The sequence below is a fragment of the Acipenser ruthenus genome, chromosome 39 (assembly GCF_902713425.1).
Source record: "Acipenser ruthenus chromosome 39, fAciRut3.2 maternal haplotype, whole genome shotgun sequence".
NCBI lineage: Eukaryota > Metazoa > Chordata > Actinopteri > Acipenseriformes > Acipenseridae > Acipenser > Acipenser ruthenus.
In genome coordinates this window covers 3629692-3647159 of record NC_081227.1, presented here as the reverse complement: position 1 = coordinate 3647159, position 17468 = coordinate 3629692, and the positions used below count along the sequence as shown (strand labels likewise).

Here is a 17468-nt window from a genome sequence, read left to right as displayed (position 1 = left end):
TTTGAAAAATGTGAGATGGCATTGAGATACTGTTTAAATCCATTGAACAAATTTAGAAACAAACAAAACCTTTTGATGTTACATTCGCCAAAATTCTGAATAGATGCATAATGACATCTTTCTTTTTTCTTATGTACTATCGGAATGTTAAATATCTCTCTCTCTCTCTCTCTCTCTCTCTCTCTCTCTCTCTCTCTCTCTCTCTCTCTCCCCCCTATATATATATATATATATATATATATATATATATATATATATATATATATATATATATCCTCTGGGACCAGCAACACTTTCACTACAGCACATCAATTCAGTCCTTTCTCTGTTGCAATGTCTTAATTACCAAGCATCTGTTTGCTGGTTTGAAATATGAACTAGAAGAAGGTGACCCTTCATTTTCATCATTCACTGTCAATGTTGTTGAAATCCTCCAAATGCAAAGCATAACCTTTTTTTTGTTTGTTCAATTGATTGGGGTCTTTAAGAAAGAAGAAGAAGAAGAAGAAAAAATATTCTAATAAAAAATGATTGGTTAGCGTACTTCAGCAGACAGCTGTCAAGCCTAATGATAGTGAGCCAGCTGGCCAATGTGCCACTGCAAAAGATTAGCAAAATTTGGAAAAAGCGACCAACGCATTCATTATGAAGATTACAATGTATGCTGGAGATAAGATGAAGAGGCACGAAGAGTGCAATTTAAAACCGTGTGGGTTTAATAAAAGGAAAGAAACGATGATAGTTTATTAGGCGTCACTACAGGCAAGGCATGCATTTTTAATGGGCTGATCCTTCCAAGGAATGTAAATTAGTTGTCTGGACGCTTTTGCTTTGCTTACAAGCTGGCAGTTAAATCCGTGCCCCTTGTCACAACACTTTGTGGCTGTGTTAAAATGTAAACCCGGTAAAGGTTATGTTCATTAAAAACGTATTAAAAGTGTTTTTTTCTTTTCCTTGGAGAATTTGAGAGTGTTGCACACAAACAAGCCTGATTCGAAGTGCACATTCAAGAATGGACCTAATGGTTGCCATTGGGATAGGATCATGAACACAGACCTTCCCCTGCTCATGTTTAACATCCTACTGTAGCAGATGAGGGACCAAAGGAAAGGACTGAAACATAAGTACTGCAATTTGTTATCGTGTTGATTTTAAATCTCATGGATTAGGACCACCCTAACTCTACCAACTCTATTTCTCTTCAGAAAATGCTGAACTCTTAGTTGTTCCAAAAAAATCATCTTGAATCAGCTGGAGCCAGAGCTTTGTGCTGTTGTGCTGAATGAATGAATAATAAAACGATGAATAATGAACAGAATTATTTTCCGTGACGGTGTCTTTTTTTTTTGCTGAATCAGTGCAGCCAGAGCGGGCTTAAAGTTTCAGTCCCAGCAAACTCAATAACCTAAGCGCTATAGATTTCAGATGGGGAGAATACATCCTGTCTCCTCTCAGAATTCATTCATTCATTAGCCGGAGTCAGGTTCAGGATGGTACAGCATGAGCTGGGATCAAGCTGCTGGAAGGCAAGTGAAGAGCAAGCCCAAGCTTTCTCAATCAATCAGTCTCTTACTGAGCCCAAACGAGTACGAAAGAGCCAGGCTCCTCTGCAGGTGTGGTTATGGAGCTTTTAACAGGAGTCAGAATACATGACAGCAGTGCATCACACAACACTGCCCGTTCATAAGCTCTTACAGCTGAAGCTAGTAGCAGGCGTATGGCTGTATAACTGAGGTATTAAAGGACCTGTGGGGAGCTTTGATTGCGGGACACTACAACTAAATGTTATAACGAATATTAATTCATCTCATTGCCCAGCTCTCTGGCGTTCTCTTCATCTATAATTTACGATCGACTACGCACATTTTCTTTTTTATCCTCCGTGGGGGAATCTTCTCCCTGGCTAAAATGGAATCACTCTTCCGTATAGAGTGAGCAGTGAAATCAGAGCGGTGCGTGTGTGTATTTCTGTCTGTATGTACAGTATGCATGTACTATACGCATGTATTACCAGCGAGATGCATAACCAAGTAGTCTATTCGGCTTGTACAGTGTGCTGGTCATGTCATCTTGGATTACTCAGATTCCCCAACCTCCATCCACAATAATGCTTTTCTTTTAAATATGGATGAGCGAGGGAATGGAAAGGGAAAGCTACAAATGGCTGCTGTTCCGGGACGTCCAGTGCCATTAAGAGTTCACAGCTGCCCGCGATAGAAGCCTCTACACTGCCCCTCCCTTTGAAAGTGTGGCAGCCCAGCACACACACACACACACACACACACACACACACACACACACACACTGGCTGTGTTAGCTGTGGTGATCCAATTAGACAACCCTATCTGTCTTCCTAATTGGATCAATACATGGTGCTGCTTTTTCCCCCTTTTGTCTGATTGCTTAACCTTACAAGGGCGGGTGGTGTTTAGAAAAGAAACCCTTGCAGCAAAAAAACAGTCCTCTCAGATCAGGCTCTAAAGCTCGTGTGAGCAGCAGGGAGGATGGAGAGATTTCCTTGAAATCTTCAGCTGTCTGTTTCTTTGCTGCATTGTAGCCCACGCTGGATGGCTGCCAAAGTGCAGCTGAAACCTCAGACTTCGCTTTCTGCTGAGCAATCCTAACTGGGACACATTGCTGCAGATGGTAAAGCCTGTTCACTCCTTCCACTCTCCCTGCCTCTTTGAATCTGGTTTATCTCAGTGGATGGCAGTCTTGCATCCAAAAAACCACCCCACAATTGGTCAAGGTTTGTCACACCTGCCACCTGCTTGCTTCTAACTAATTCAGGTCACTTCAACTGACGATCAACTCTTGAACAGTTTACTGAATGGAATAAGAAGCCAATGGGGAGCAGCTCATTGTCCTCTTTGAGGGTTAACATCCAGCTTAACGTTCCCATTGATCACACTCCTTGCAGTGACATGTTGGCTATCCTGTGCACTAAACCCTCCTGTGTGTCTTGTTGCAGGTCGGGCCAGTCTGCATGACAAGGCTTCTCTGCGAATCGAGCAGGTGCGTTCGGAGGACCAGGGCTGGTATGAGTGTAAAGTCCTGTTGTTGCTGGACCAGCAGTACGACACCTTTCACAACGGCAGCTGGGTGCACCTCACGGTGAATGGTAAGTAAGCATGGGTTTGTGGGTATTTCCACCAGGAAGTGGTGGTGTACAACTGTTCTTTATAGTTAGTTCTGCTTTTAAAGAGTACATGGCTCCAAATTGTTTTACAATCCTTCTATTCATTGCGTACATTTAGGGCAGGAAACAGAGACTTTATTTACTCATCCTCTGGGATCCTTTAAGAGCCGTCAGTTCTGAGAACGATATGTTATGAACCAGACGAACACAGAAGGGCCAAATGGCCTCCTCTCGTTTCATAACGTTTTCTTTATACCTAGGCGAAATAACATTTGATACTTCTGGAGAACACAAACAAGGTTGTTTATCACAGTGCTTGTTCATTTATTCAAGTGTTTTGTCTCAGCACTATAAAAGTTGGCAGTGGTTTACCAGTGTGAAAACATGGTCAATTGTAGTAAAGCATAGTTGAAGCACGGCGAAGGATTTGCAAAGCACAGGGCAGCGTGATAAAAACGTACAGCAATTACGAGCAGTAGAGTGCAGTGTTAAACGCAGCACATTGCAAAATAGCCCTGAAGTTACCACAACACTAAGGCTGTGCTGCAGTGGAAATCCTAGTCATTTAAGGAGAACAGTGCATGCCTTGAATGTGGTCTTGATCACGTTGGGAGTGTTGTGCGGACAGCCCTGTTCGTCAGCCCTGAGCCTTTTTTTGCCTTGAAACAGAAGAGTCTGTAAATGGTGTTTTTTAACACAGATCACTTTCCAGATCACTGGGTATAAAACTTAAATGCCATTGCTTCTATTGACTGTGAGCCGAGGCATATACAAGAAGCTGGAGCAGATCGATGTTTACCAGAGTGGCATGACATAGGCGTTGCAGTTAAGAGGACGTGCGCTTAGTTAAACGTACTTTTGAAGACGTCTCCGACTCTTTTAAGTCAATGAAATGGCCAGAAAAGAAAGAGGGCAGTGGGTTTACGGTGCTACAGGCAAAACGGCTTGTGTTTTTATACTTTCCAATTTGCAGTTTAGTTCTGGTTTCAGAGAAAGAAAAAAGATTATTTTTAAAAAGGATTTTGATTTACATGCCTCCTGGTCAACCTTAATCCCTTAGGATTAAAAAGCAGTCAAGGCAGAAAGAAGAGATTCTGTAAACCAAGGCTGTGGAAACCAATTGCAAGGCGTTGTGGATTCAGTGCACGTTTTCAACGCAGTGCTTCTGCTGATCATTGCACGGTGTGTGGAGCAGGAGGTTCTTGGGAAGGCGCTTTTTCACTGGCTGTTTTTGTTTTACCGTGCACAGCTTTTTTTTTTTTAAATTTAATTCTTATGTTTCTAGAAGTCTCATTCAATATTTAATCAAACTTTCAGGATGAGACTCCTTCTTCTAGGTTTTGAGTCCATTGTAAATGCAGAGTTAATTAAATTAATTTTTAATAACCTGATCTCCTTGCTTTATGAACATATTAGTCTGGAACCCCTTTTAATCCCCAAAGAAGATTATGGGTTTAGTTTCGGAAATTGAACTCCATGGCAATTAAGATAGCGATTTTATCTCAATGGTGAATTAAAACAAAGCACAGACATTGACCCTGTTTTGTCTGCCAATTTAAATCACAATGTGTTTCCACATTGGAAAACCAAAATAATTTGCTTTATACTGGTGCGAAACCACACAATGTTACTTCTGAAGCTAAGGACTAACTCCTGAGCTTGACCTACAGCAACAGAGAGGCTTTTCATAGCAGAGGTGTTTTTAGTGTTTTGCAGATGTGGTTCTGTACAGTGGGTTCTGTGTTAAACTTCCCCAGTGCCATGGTAAATCTGTGGTAGTTCGAGGCTTGGCACAGGTGCAGCTTGAGCTGTAAAACCAATACTTTATTGTTCCAGTAGGGTGTGCTAGAGAGCTATTATGAATTTAATAGGCCGTGTACCATTTTTCCTTCAAGATCATGTCTGCTTACGATTTGTCCTTTTACGCCCCTCTTGTCCCGCCGGCGGAACACGGAACTGCACGTAAATATTATATTTCATAACTCATTTTTAATATTATTACAAAAGCAAAAGAGAAAAAAGCTGACTCGATATCAAAATCGTTGTTTTCCTACCGTCAAACAGCGAAGGAATTTTTCGAATCCGTCATTTCACCGCTGAGATATCCCATTCACAATGTGTCTAGTACCCCCATGCATTCAAAACAAAAGCAATCGACTAGCTTGCATTTTGCTGCTGTGGTCTTACAACCTTCATGACGATGAAATCTCCCTGATCACGTGGTAGGGGAGGTCACAAGCGTTCCATTCATGCCTTTACTGTGTTTGTAACCCAATACATCACAGAGTAATTGATGTGCAAACAAACACGCCCACCTCTTGAATGAGATAAGGGAAAAAAAAAAAAAAAAAAAAAAAAAAAAAACCTTTCAAAGGCAAATGCTTGTGGCAATGGCTAGCCTGTGAGGTGCCAGAAGATAACATCCCTTTTAGAACTTAGTATATCAATTGACATAAAGATTTACACAATGTTTATTTTTGGAGAGGTTTGGGGACCCTTGGGCTTAGCTTTGTAAAAACTCCTGTAGAATTTGATCCCTTTGTTCAAACAGTTCCAAATTTTTACCCAGTATATTAGACATGTTGGTGAAGCACTGGAAAAAAATCTGGCTCTTTTCATATGCTACAAGTTGAAAAAATGACTATAGAACATAAAAAAATGAAAAGCGTTTGTTGTTTTTTTATGTGTTTTTTCTGGATATCTCCTTCCAGTGTGGTACTGAGTAAGACTTTTATCACACCTGAGGTTTTAGTCTTGATGCCCAAGGGGTTACCTTGAATTCAAGCCCTGAACCATGCCTGTGCTGTCTATACTTTGGAAGATATTGTGATTTATTTAAGGGCACAGCCCCCCAGGCGGAAATTGTCTGTGAGGGGCTGGGGTTTTAACAGGTTAATATGCCCCTCCCTCTTGGGTACTCTATTAACAAACGTAGTTAGTCATCTGACCAGCGGGGGGCTACGTATCTGTTGTAAGATGCCAGTGAATCTCTGTATATCAATGTTCTCCACTCCTGTTCCCTACGCTGGCTGTATGGTGTTCCAGGACCATGGTCACATTCCATGTTGTGTCTTCCATAGTTCAGTCTAACAAGCAGCTAAATTGACACAACTTTCTCTCTCTCTCTCTCTCTCTCTCTGTCTCTTTCTCTCTCTTTTTTTCCTTCCTTACCTCAGTACATCACGTCATTGACAGGTCAATCAGCTGCTAATTAGAAGGCAAAGCGGTTTACAGTTAATTAAGAGAGTCAGATCCACAGTGCAGTGGCATGTGACCACAGTGTGTTCTTGCCTGCTTCAGGGAAGAAGAAAAAAGATGAGCTTTGAGCAAGCACGGATATGTTTTGTTTTTGGCCAGCAGATTCGGCCAGTTTTTATCTGTTAATATTTTTATATTACTTATTGAGAGTTGTCTTGAGATTTCTATGGTAGGTGTCAGGATAGTTTTTTCTTTCTTTTCTACAATCTTCTAAGCAAATTGCTTAGAAGTGGTGCTTTCTTGTGTAGCAATGCTTGATTAAGCTTGCTACTGTAGTTCAGTACCATTAGCAGGCAGATTTTTGCCTTTTCATAAAACAATGCTGCAAATTAAGCACTGGGATCATGTGTTTTTAATTTGGACCTCCTGAGATTTTACATTTTAAGTCTTGAGATTTTAAAAGTGAATTTAATTAGGCCCATGCAGGTTCTAAGGGGAAGAGTCTATGTAGAATTTCTAAAATAGAATGTCTATTTAAGAATATCCTTAACATTCTGAAACGAGCATGATAAAGAAACACACGTGACGGCGATTGTGTCCGAGCCCTGGAGAAAGTTCTGCTCGGCTGTACTCCCTGCTCCCTGTCTCCTTGTGAAGAACACAGGCATAGAAACATACCCATGCCACGAAGGAGTTGCCAGTCTCTTCGTCTAATTGGTTCGCACCAGGACACTTACATCCAATTAATGTAGGCATGTATTTCCATCCTTTTGGTAATGAACAGACCGATTTGTACGCAACGGGCAGGTGTGACTGACATGCTGGATTTTAGTGCAGTGGCAGAGCCTCTCTTGTAATGCCCGTGTGGTTGTGTTAGTGTTAGTTGTTGGAGAGTAGTGTACTTGATTCTTCATATCTTCCTATTTCTCCTGTAACGTCGGTGCAGTTCACCCTGTCTGACATATTTTTTAAAAATGAGCAGCGCTTCCAGTAGAGAAGATACTGCATTTTGTTGACAGTGCTTGGTTTTATTTTATAATCATTTACAGTCATCCTTGGCTGTTGTAAAGTGATTTAATTTCAGCTCTTGAACGTTACTGCAGTATATTCTGTATCCTTCAGTCTAACTTGCCTGCGTTCCAGACTTTCCTAAATCTGTTCAGCTGAGTTGATTCATGGAAGGCTCTGTAAAGTGAACGTTGCATTGCATTGTATTGAGGGTTATTCTAGACAGTGTTGCAAATCGTGGGCTTCTACTCCAGATCTACATGCTTTTCCTCAATGCTATTGCAGTTTGAGTTCGTGATCAAATTAATTTATTGTGCACTCGTCAAGCAGCTTAGCTCAGCTACTGCGGATAAGCAAGAATCCAGGTTTGTAAGGGATTGCTAAAGAAGATTTAGTGGGCAAGCAAAGCTGCTGGACAGGTTTACTCCTGCTAAGTGGCTCACCGAATTGAGTGTTATGTTGTGGATCGACCCAAAGCATTAGCTCAGTACAGCAAGAGTAGGTAAGTTCAATACTGATACTTTATAAAACTTCAGTCTAAGCATTGCAGAATAGATATGCATGTATATGAATTTGGGAGATGCAGAGTGTTGCAGTCTTCCCTTCCTTCTCTGATCTAACATCAGCCTCTACCGAGCTCTATTTATACCCAACTTCTTTACAACTTCATTGTCAGGCCAGCTGCGATGTTATCTTTGAGTCTTACCTGGCTGGGGGATTTCGACCACAACTAATATTTACACAGCCTCTTCTTTTCAAGAATTAGAATGAGATTGTGTTAAGAGCTTGAATTAGATTGTGTTAAGAGCTTGAATTAGATTGTGTTAAGAGCTTGAATTAGATTGTGTTAAGAGCTTGAATTAGATTGTGTTATTAGCTTGAATTAGAATGAGATTGTGTTATTAGCTTGAAATAGATTGTGTTATTAGCTTGAATTAGAATGAGATTGTGTTAAGAGCTTGAATTAGATTGTGTTAAGAGCTTGAATTAGATTGTGTTAAGAGCTTGAATTAGATTGTGTTATTAGCTTGAATTAGAATGAGATTGTGTTATTAGCTTGAAATAGATTGTGTTATTAGCTTGAATTAGAATGAGATTGTGTTATTAGCTTGAATTAGAATGAGATTGTGTTATTAGCTTGAAATAGATTGTGTTATTAGCTTGAATTAGAATGAGATTGTGTTATTAGCTTGAATTAGAATTAGATTGTGTTATTAGCTTGAATTAGAATGAGATTGTGTTATTAGCTTGAATTAGAATTAGATTGTGTTAAGAGCTTGAATTAGATTGTGTTATTAGCTTGAATTAGAATGAGATTGTGTTATTAGCTTGAATTAGAATGAGATTGTGTTATTAGCTTGAATTAGAATGAGATTGTGTTATTAGCTTGAATTAGAATTAGATTGTGTTATTAGCTTGAATTAGAATGAGATTGTGTTATTAGCTTGAATTAGAATTAGATTGTGTTATTAGCTTGAATTAGAATTAGATTGTGTTATTAGCTTGAATTAGAATTAGATTGTGTTAAGAGCTTGAATTAGATTGTGTTATTAGCTTGAATTAGAATTAGATTGTGTTATTAGCTTCTTCAAGGCCATTCCAGCGACACAGATATACTAATATTGAGGGATCTTAGACAAAAAAGAAAATCCTGTGACAATCCAAATTCTAAGTAGTGAGTCCTTTACATCGCAGCCCAAGGTAAGATTAGGGAGAATTTAAAAAGTTTACGCACCCTTTTGTCAGCGGGGTGCTGTCACGGACGCGTGCATCGTTACTTCAGTGAAGAGCCTGAGCCGATGGCAGAGCTGTCAGTGTTTAATCCGTGAGGTGAAGGAGGCATTGCAGCAGCCTGGCTGTGAAAGTACTCCGGATCAAGCCAGGCGCCTGTACTGTCAGTCTTCATTTGCTGGGGTTACCGGAGGCAGTCAGGCGTGAAGTTGGAAATACTTCTTACAGTTTGTTTAAATCATTTTTTTTTTTTCTTCAGAGCTGAAACGCAGCTGTTGATCTACAGACCGCAATTCCATGCAATAAACACCCCCCACCACGTTTTGCAAGCACAGTCACCCTGGCTGAAGACTAACATACATGCAATACATATAACATACATACAATACCCATAACATGTATGCAATACATATAACATTCATATAATACACAACATGCATGCAATACATAGAACATGCATATACTACATGTAGTTTTCCCGATTCTGTGTGAATAAAATCATGAACTCACATACCTATACTGCAACTAGGGAGAAACAGTGTCTTATATAAAACTTATCGTATGTAATATGCAATATGTGTAAGAAAGGTGGGCAGTTTTTTTTTTCTTAGGAATCAGTGTATTAACCTTAATTCTTGCACTGCTCACAAAAAACAGTGAAGATGCTATTGAGTAAAATACCCTGTATACCCACCTGTACCAATATGAAAACAAAACTGAATCACTAAGGGCAGACTGTAAGTGCAGCGCCCTGCCTTTAGGAGTCACTGTTAATGCTGTAGCCACCCTGCTGCAGATTGAGGATAAACAACATCATGCAAGCAGCAACTAAAGCAGGAGAAACCAAGGATTAACAGCTATAAGCAGATCAGGTTTCCAAAGGTGATTACATGGAAAAAAATGGAAGAACTAGGGAAAACCTTTTTTTTTTTAGGCATTTTGAAGGATATATGGTACATGTGGTATTAGTCTGAGCTTAACCAGAGCATCATGTATATTGTTGACCAGGTCCCGTTCACTGCTGTGCTGAGCAGATTAGAAGTGGTGGGTTTGCACTGATTTCAGCAGCTGCCAGTAGGAATAGCTTTATTTTTTCTTGGGCAATCGAATGGCCAGTTAACAGCGATACCATATATATATATATATAAAAGAACGAGTTCAAGACTCTTATTGAGTAAGATTGTAAGAGGCTTTCTGACCTGTACTACTGACTACACACCTGAGCTGGATTCGAACCCAGGCCAGTGACTTAACCCACTGCACCAATCGACACAGGTGCCTATTATTAAAAGTTTTCATTACGGAACACTGCAGCCTATTCAATGCATCTAAACATTGGCTAAGCTTACAATATTAAAACAGGGCCCTGGTGCACTGCCGGGCGTTTCATTATCTAAACCTTAGCAATCTTAACAGTGGTGGTGTTGTGAGGCGGTTCAGTCGACATTATTGTTTTAAATAAATAGCGACGAGGTCGGAGAAGCAGGAGCCGGCTCTCTATAATTAGAAGCTGCATGATCTCGTGACGCTCCCCTGTGCCGCGCTGCCAGCCTCTTATCCTGGTGTGAAATGCTCCTCCAGCAGGTGCTGAGAGCGTCGCACCAATCCCTGCAGTTTCAAACAGACACGAGGACAGGCAGCAGAGCACAAACCATCTTTATGTAACCCAATAAAGCAGAAGACAGGTTGAATGCATCTATATCAGCGGTAGATTCATCTCAAGCACATCCAATAAAGCCATGGCTCTCAGTAAAACTGATGCTGAAACGTGTTTGCAGTCAGCAATAGATCCAGTGCTTTGTGAGTAAGCATACAGCAATGCTGACAGTACTTTTAGCATTGTATTGTGTCACTGTATTAATCTATATGATGGTCTTTTTTTAGAGCTCTATTACTAGACAAACAAAAGGACAGTATCTACTGTACAGCACACAGCCATGGCCTATAGAAGTAACTCATTTTGCTTCATAATGTCGAATGCAACCTACTGAATAATGTTACATTAGCATGTTTAATTACATACCGCTTTGTAGTTTTCCATAGACTTAAAAGGTGACTATTTGAAATCTAACATGAAATCCTGTACTACTATTATGGCTTCTGGTTGACTTGCGAGATATATATATATAATATATATATATATATATATATGTTTTAATTGTCTCAATCCTAAAATTCTAGGTGATGCAAAACGTCTGACCCTAGCTGTATGTAGTACAGTCTTCTCCCTCCTTTATCATTGTCCTGTAGATGCATGGACGTTGACTCAGTGAGTGTCTGTCTCACACTGTGGTTCATGACCTGTAGATTGCTGGAGGAACGGTGGTGGTTGTGTTTCTTGCGTTTGAGCTGACAGTATTGAATAATGAATTACTCAATAGAGCTTTGTTATTAAGAGACAGTTAGCCCCGGTTGAGTAGTTTGTATTGACAAGAAGGGGTAATTGGTAAAGCCTGTAGTGCCGTAGATCCATTTCTTAACAAGAGGTGTAGTAGGTCGAGTTAGCTTTCATTAACGGGTCAAATAAACACGAAAAAAAGGTTACAGTAGCAATCCATTTAGCCTTTCCAAGCTCTGGCCTGTTCACTTTTATAGAGGAGTACCATTTCCATTGCAGGATTTGGAGATGTCCCGTGATGATGCAGACTGGCTCTTCTCTACAGTATTTGCTGTCTGGTTGCATTTTGTGCAGCAGGACCACTGACCTGCTTCAGCAAGGTTGATGGGAGTGTAGCCTTAATGGCTCTCTATAGTGAGGTGCTCCAGAATTTGTGTTCTGCAGGATGTGAAATGGCATGGACAGACCTTAGTGTGTTATGAATAAAGTGGGCTTCAATGAGTATTTCCACTCAACTGTTCATAATTGATATTTTAAGGGTTAATACAAATTTTCATTATATATATTCTCAGAATAATGTTAATATTGATGCTGGATGGATCTATGGTGGTGCATTACATCTAAGGAATTGAAGTACTGTACATTTCTCAACTGAAATTAGGAGTGCTCAGTTTAAAAGTGTCCATGCTTCAGGTTAGTTTCCTACTAAAAACCCATTCACTTAATGTTTAAACTTGGTTCAGTACCAATGTTACTTGACAGTTTATTTTATTACATTCTGCTCAACACGGAGCACCGTTGCATGTAATTACCGTTGTGCAATTTCTCAGTATTAGTTTGAACTCCTTTACAACACGTTTGCGAACGTCCCTGTTACACTCCTGCAGCGGCATTACAGATTCAAACTAAAGAAACATTTGCATGTCCTTCCCCACTGAGTTCCGGTATTTGAAGTTACTATGGGTGCTGGAGAATGAAGAGGTGTCGTTTCAGAATGAGAGGTCAGGGAACATGCCTTGCTATGCACAATCCCTCGGAGAACAAGCCCCCTGACATCACTTGAAGCATCAGCACATTTAAAAAAAAAAAAAAACACTCTAACCTTGAAGGCACCAAGTGCTTTAATAACGAGGTAGAAACAAATAGAAGCAAGGACTCAGACCCTGAAAAAAAAATGTCCTGGGACGCAGTGTTGATGAGGGCCTACAGATGCTGGAGTCTTCACCTCTGCGTCTGCACTCTGGCTCAGGCCCAAGCTGAATATTTTATCAATGATAGGAGCCAGACAGCAGACCTTATCTTTCAACCTTTTGGTGACATAAATGACTTCTTTATACAGCATTGTCATTTGTCACACCCTACTTGATTTATTAGCCTTGTTTCATCCTTTCACAAGCAGGCAGTATTACGTTTGAATTGCAGCCGATGCTTGCAGTTCTTGTGAGCCTTCAGTCTCAGCTTGGTGAACCTGATCCACGGGTATATAATGTTAGGAGACTCATAAAAGCAAGTGTATGTGATTTCTTACACTGTCCAGTGTTTTAGGTTATTGTAGAGTGACCATAGGGTTCCAAGTTTAGGACAGTTCAGTTTTTTTGTAACTCACCTCCCAATGCATTTAGGTACCTTTTACACCTTAAATACCAAAATGCCATGCGATTTGAGTTTTCTGTGGGCGTTTATCTGCTTAGATTATCTTTATCAAAAGCTCTCAGAATGTTTCCATGGCTTTGTCCCATTGAGGTGCGGTTTGTGGAAATGCTCAATCAGTTGAGCCTTGAAGGAGCTCTAGAGAGAAGGTATTTAAGGTAATTCCTGCTCTACATTGATCTACAGTGGATCCTCTGTTTACCTTGCCATTCTGATGCGTTCCCTATGTACTCATGTGACAGTCATAGTGAGCTGTGAATGGGGTTAAGAAATTCCAAGTGCTGAATGGGTGGGGATAGAATTCTTCCGTATTTACACCATCTATGGCGCTGAACTGGTAAGTGACTCTGTTTAACGGTATCTTCAAAAATAAAGCATGTGTTGCAAATGTCAAGGATCAGCAAGGTGTATCCTACTTTACGAGCTAATATATAAACATCCTTGCAGCTTGATACCCGATTTCAGTGCCACGTCACGTCTCGGAAGTTCTTTTAAACCCTCATCCATTTGCCCTCTCCGCTTCCCCAGCCAACATCCGTCCCATCCCACTGCAAACAAACAAAAAAAACAAAACCATGACTGATGCCTGCATTAATGCCATGGCCTGTTTTTCGATTAAGTTCCCGGTCGTCTTGTTTGGCAGTGCTGGGTCAGTACTAGAGTAATAGAAGCATGCCTTGATTGTGCTTTTTGGCTTGGAGCAATCTTGGCATTCTGTCAGCGTTCTCATGAAAGCAGTTTTTCTGCCAATTAAATCACACTTGTACCTTCGCGTTAAGAGGGGAAGAATTAACATCTGTGTACATTTATAGTCTGCAAGGGTCTTTTTTAATGCATGCTTTTCACACTGTTTTAATCTTCTCTTGCAAGATCATTATACGAGCGCGTGGTTATCTAATCGCTGAGTCTAAAGAGATGTCATGCGTTTCTAGTCGTTGGCAGCGACGAATGCTTTACATTAACCCTTGGTGCAGCCAGCGGGCTAGCTTGCTGTAGTGGCAGTGTTGGGCTCCTCAAAGGGTTATTCAAGGGTATTCCTTCACACAGTAGTTGGTCTGAATAATCAGTCACATGAAAAGAGCCCTTTGGTAGTGTTGCAGGTGCTGGCTGATTTTAGATGCACATTTTCTGTTTACTGTGGCATTCACACACACTCTTGGTTTCATTCCCATCAGCTGGCTGTTTGGAGATGTGCGCCTAATAATGTCTGCTGGATTCAACCCATTTCCTGTGCTGCAGGTGTCCAAATTACTAAACAAGTTCATTGCACTTGGCACTTTTAAACAGGTGCTTTTTTGTCCCTATTTAGGTTTTTTTTGGCCAGTTATCGTTATTCATTTTAGAATAAGACACAAGCAAACAAAGAACATTCACACAATAATTTCCTGTTTGAGATCGGTGGTGTCGTCCTAAATCTGAAGCTACCGGAACGCCACTAAAATATAGATTTTCTTAAACAAGAATTATTATTCTATGAATTCACGTTACTTGTATAGTGAACTTCCCGTAACACATATTTTCGGTAATGCATTAATCTAATTTCTACAAGTATTTCCACAAAGTGTCTTTCTCCATCCTGTCAGAATGCTTTACTTTACGTGTCTGTGTGTGTTTTGGAAATACAAACGCTGAACCAAATTCCAAGGCAGCAGACTTGGAAAGTAAATAGCATTAAATTATGTTTTTTTTATAAATTGCTTGAAAGAGAATATTTTGTAATTTTGCATTATCCGGATAGAGAAAATGAAAGGGATGAAGTTTGGAAGGGAGGTCAGATATAACTTCCTGCTGTGTCGTTAATAACCTGAAAAGCCAGCACACTCGGAACTGGGAAAATAAACCGAACGCATTTGGGGAAAAAACGACTCTGAAAATGACTAATTTCAAAACCAGGCTCCTTTTTATGAGGCGCAATATAAGGTACCGAAATATAAGAAACTGGAAAACACCAGTTGGATTGAGTTTGAGTTTAATGATGTGAGTATGGAAGACCCGCTGGGGTTATTAGAATTAGGGAGTTATGCATTATAAAATAGATACATAGATAGGAAACTTAACACGGTACAATTCTCCAGGCTGTGATTGAAAGGGAAACGGGATGATGTCCCTGCTTAAAGAATACAGGAGTATACTAAAGAAGCAGTAGCCAGTTTATGGTGCTTCTAAGCACTGCTGAGGTTGTCGTAAGGTTACAATTGGTAGAACACCAGTACATTTTCACGACACTCCTGGATTCATTTTAACGCTTGCTGGACAGTAAGCAGAGAGACTGTTTAAGTGGTAAACATCTAGTAATATAAAAGCAGTAATATAGAAGGATGTTTAGGGACTGAACGTAATTGTTGACGATAAGTGAGGGCACTTTTTAAAATTCACAGAACAGAGCAGGGCTTGGTATTCAAGAACATTTGAAGGACGACTCCTTTAAAGAATAGCATTACCAACCGCTGTGCCTGAGCTGTCAGGAGAGGCAGGAAGGTGTAAAACGGCAGGTCTGCCCTCCTAATAAGCATTTGACCTTGTGGCTTTGATTTCCACCTGGGACCATGCTGTCAAGTGTACCCGTTCCATCACTTGTATTAGTTATGCAGTGTATTGCATTGTCATCAAGAATTCCGAAGACCTGCATTCCAGAATGAGTTTGTGAACGCAGAAGTGTGCTGGTGTACCGTATTGCTAATTAGTCAAGATCAGTCCTGTATGTGAAATATAAAGCTTCGATAATTATCATTCTTTACAGTCAAACAGTAATTAAGAAGCCAACAGATTGTCATCATCTTCTTCATCTTCTTCTTCATCTTCTTCTTCTCATTCATCTTCTTCATCTTCATCTTCATCTTCTTCATCTTCTTCTTCTTCATCTTCATCTTCATCTTCTTCTTCTCATTCATCTTCTTCTTCTTCATCTTCTTCATCTTCTTCTTCATCTTCATCTTCATGGAAATACTCTAATAAAAGTGACAGTAGGAATTGAGAAAGGAGATCCGTACTCAAGTAAACGCATAAGGGACCTGCTAGACTAGGAAGCAGTCAGTCGTGTTAAGCAGCATGCAGCCTGTACATTTCTTTGCTAAAAGGCACCAGGAAATTCTATTTGAATTAAACAGGCTTAAAGAGGTACACAGTCATTAATCAAAGGCCTAATGCATTTCATGGTCATAGACTGTCTTGCAGTCATCACAGCTGGCTATTCAACGGAATACAAATTACACTTCCTGTAGACAAATAGCTTCGGATTTCTAAAAGCACAAAAAATACCCCGAAGGGCTGTCTTTTTATGTGTGGAAACTGGAGTTGCAACTGAAGAAGGGAAAAAAAAGGCAGATTTGTATACTGCCTGTACGTTAACACATGTTTGTTTTTATACAGCAGCGAGTTTAAACTTCGGTGAAAGTGCATGAAATAACTTTGTTCTGTAGTTTGGTTGCAGTTTTGGTGGTGCTGAACTGCAGCTTCAACATAACTGCAGTAATATTCAATTGGTATTTAAGTACAGTTCAGACAGTATATCCAGGTGTTAGTCCCAATCAAATGTGGCAATGCAGTTGTGGCAGTACACTGGCCTTCTATATAATAAGCAGTGTAATATATTGTATAAAAAGTGCACAGTCTTTCAGTGAGTATCTTCACTCTAGAGTTAAGCAGCTGTCAGCGTCAGTTTAAAGGCGGGGTCAATGCACAATACATACAAAAACAACAAGTGAACGATATCTTATTCTTCCAAAAGACAGACACCAGGAATGCAACTCTCCATGTGCAGATTGGGTGCTAGACTGCAGAAGGAACCCGCAGCAGCCCAATTTTCATACTGTAACTAGACTTCATGGTACCAGTGGAAACACGGCTTTATCCAGTTCAGTTTGGTTACCAGTGAATTGCATGTACTGTATTAGTCATGTGGTTGCAGTGAAGCGCTCTGTTCTGGGTTGAGAAAAGGAGAGCTCCAGGGCTCTACCTTCTCAGTCAGTGAGTTATTAAAACAGAGAGCTGTGGGGCACTTACTAAATCAAGAGCCGGGAAATGAAAGGGTCCTGAGAGAAGTGCAGGGTACGTGCAGCGAGATATAATTCACATGAAAGAAAGAATGAAGCCTATCAAGTTACCGGCACAAGCAGCGCGTACATTTATTATTTCTCTGAGCTGGAATACATTCCAGCAAGAACACACTTGAAATGGAATGCAAACTTTTCATCACAAAGTATTTATGAAAAGATCAGCTTTTAAGAAAGTTAACCACAGTAAATGAGCTCATATAAACGAAGTCCCCTGCTTTGCACTGTGTTGCCACAATTTCACTGTGCTTGCATGGTGGATAAGCCTTCACAGTGGAAAAGTCGCTGTTCTGCTGTTCTCTTTTCTTGAGATTTTGCAGCTTTTTCACACACGAGGCCCCCCCAGGTGAGA

The 17468-nt window shown here is 40.3% G+C and overlaps 1 protein-coding gene across 6 annotated transcripts in view; it reads left to right on the top strand.

Moving 5' to 3' along the window:
* LOC117966620 (protein turtle homolog B-like) overlaps positions 1–17468 on the top strand; it is a 91807-nt gene that overhangs the window by 26742 nt on the left and 47597 nt on the right. For all 6 annotated transcript variants that reach the window (XM_059009646.1, XM_059009644.1, XM_059009645.1 and 3 more), the window contains exon 3: positions 2972–3121. In XM_059009646.1, the coding sequence (XP_058865629.1) occupies positions 2972–3121 (150 nt within the window). The remainder of the gene's footprint in view (positions 1–2971; positions 3122–17468) is intronic.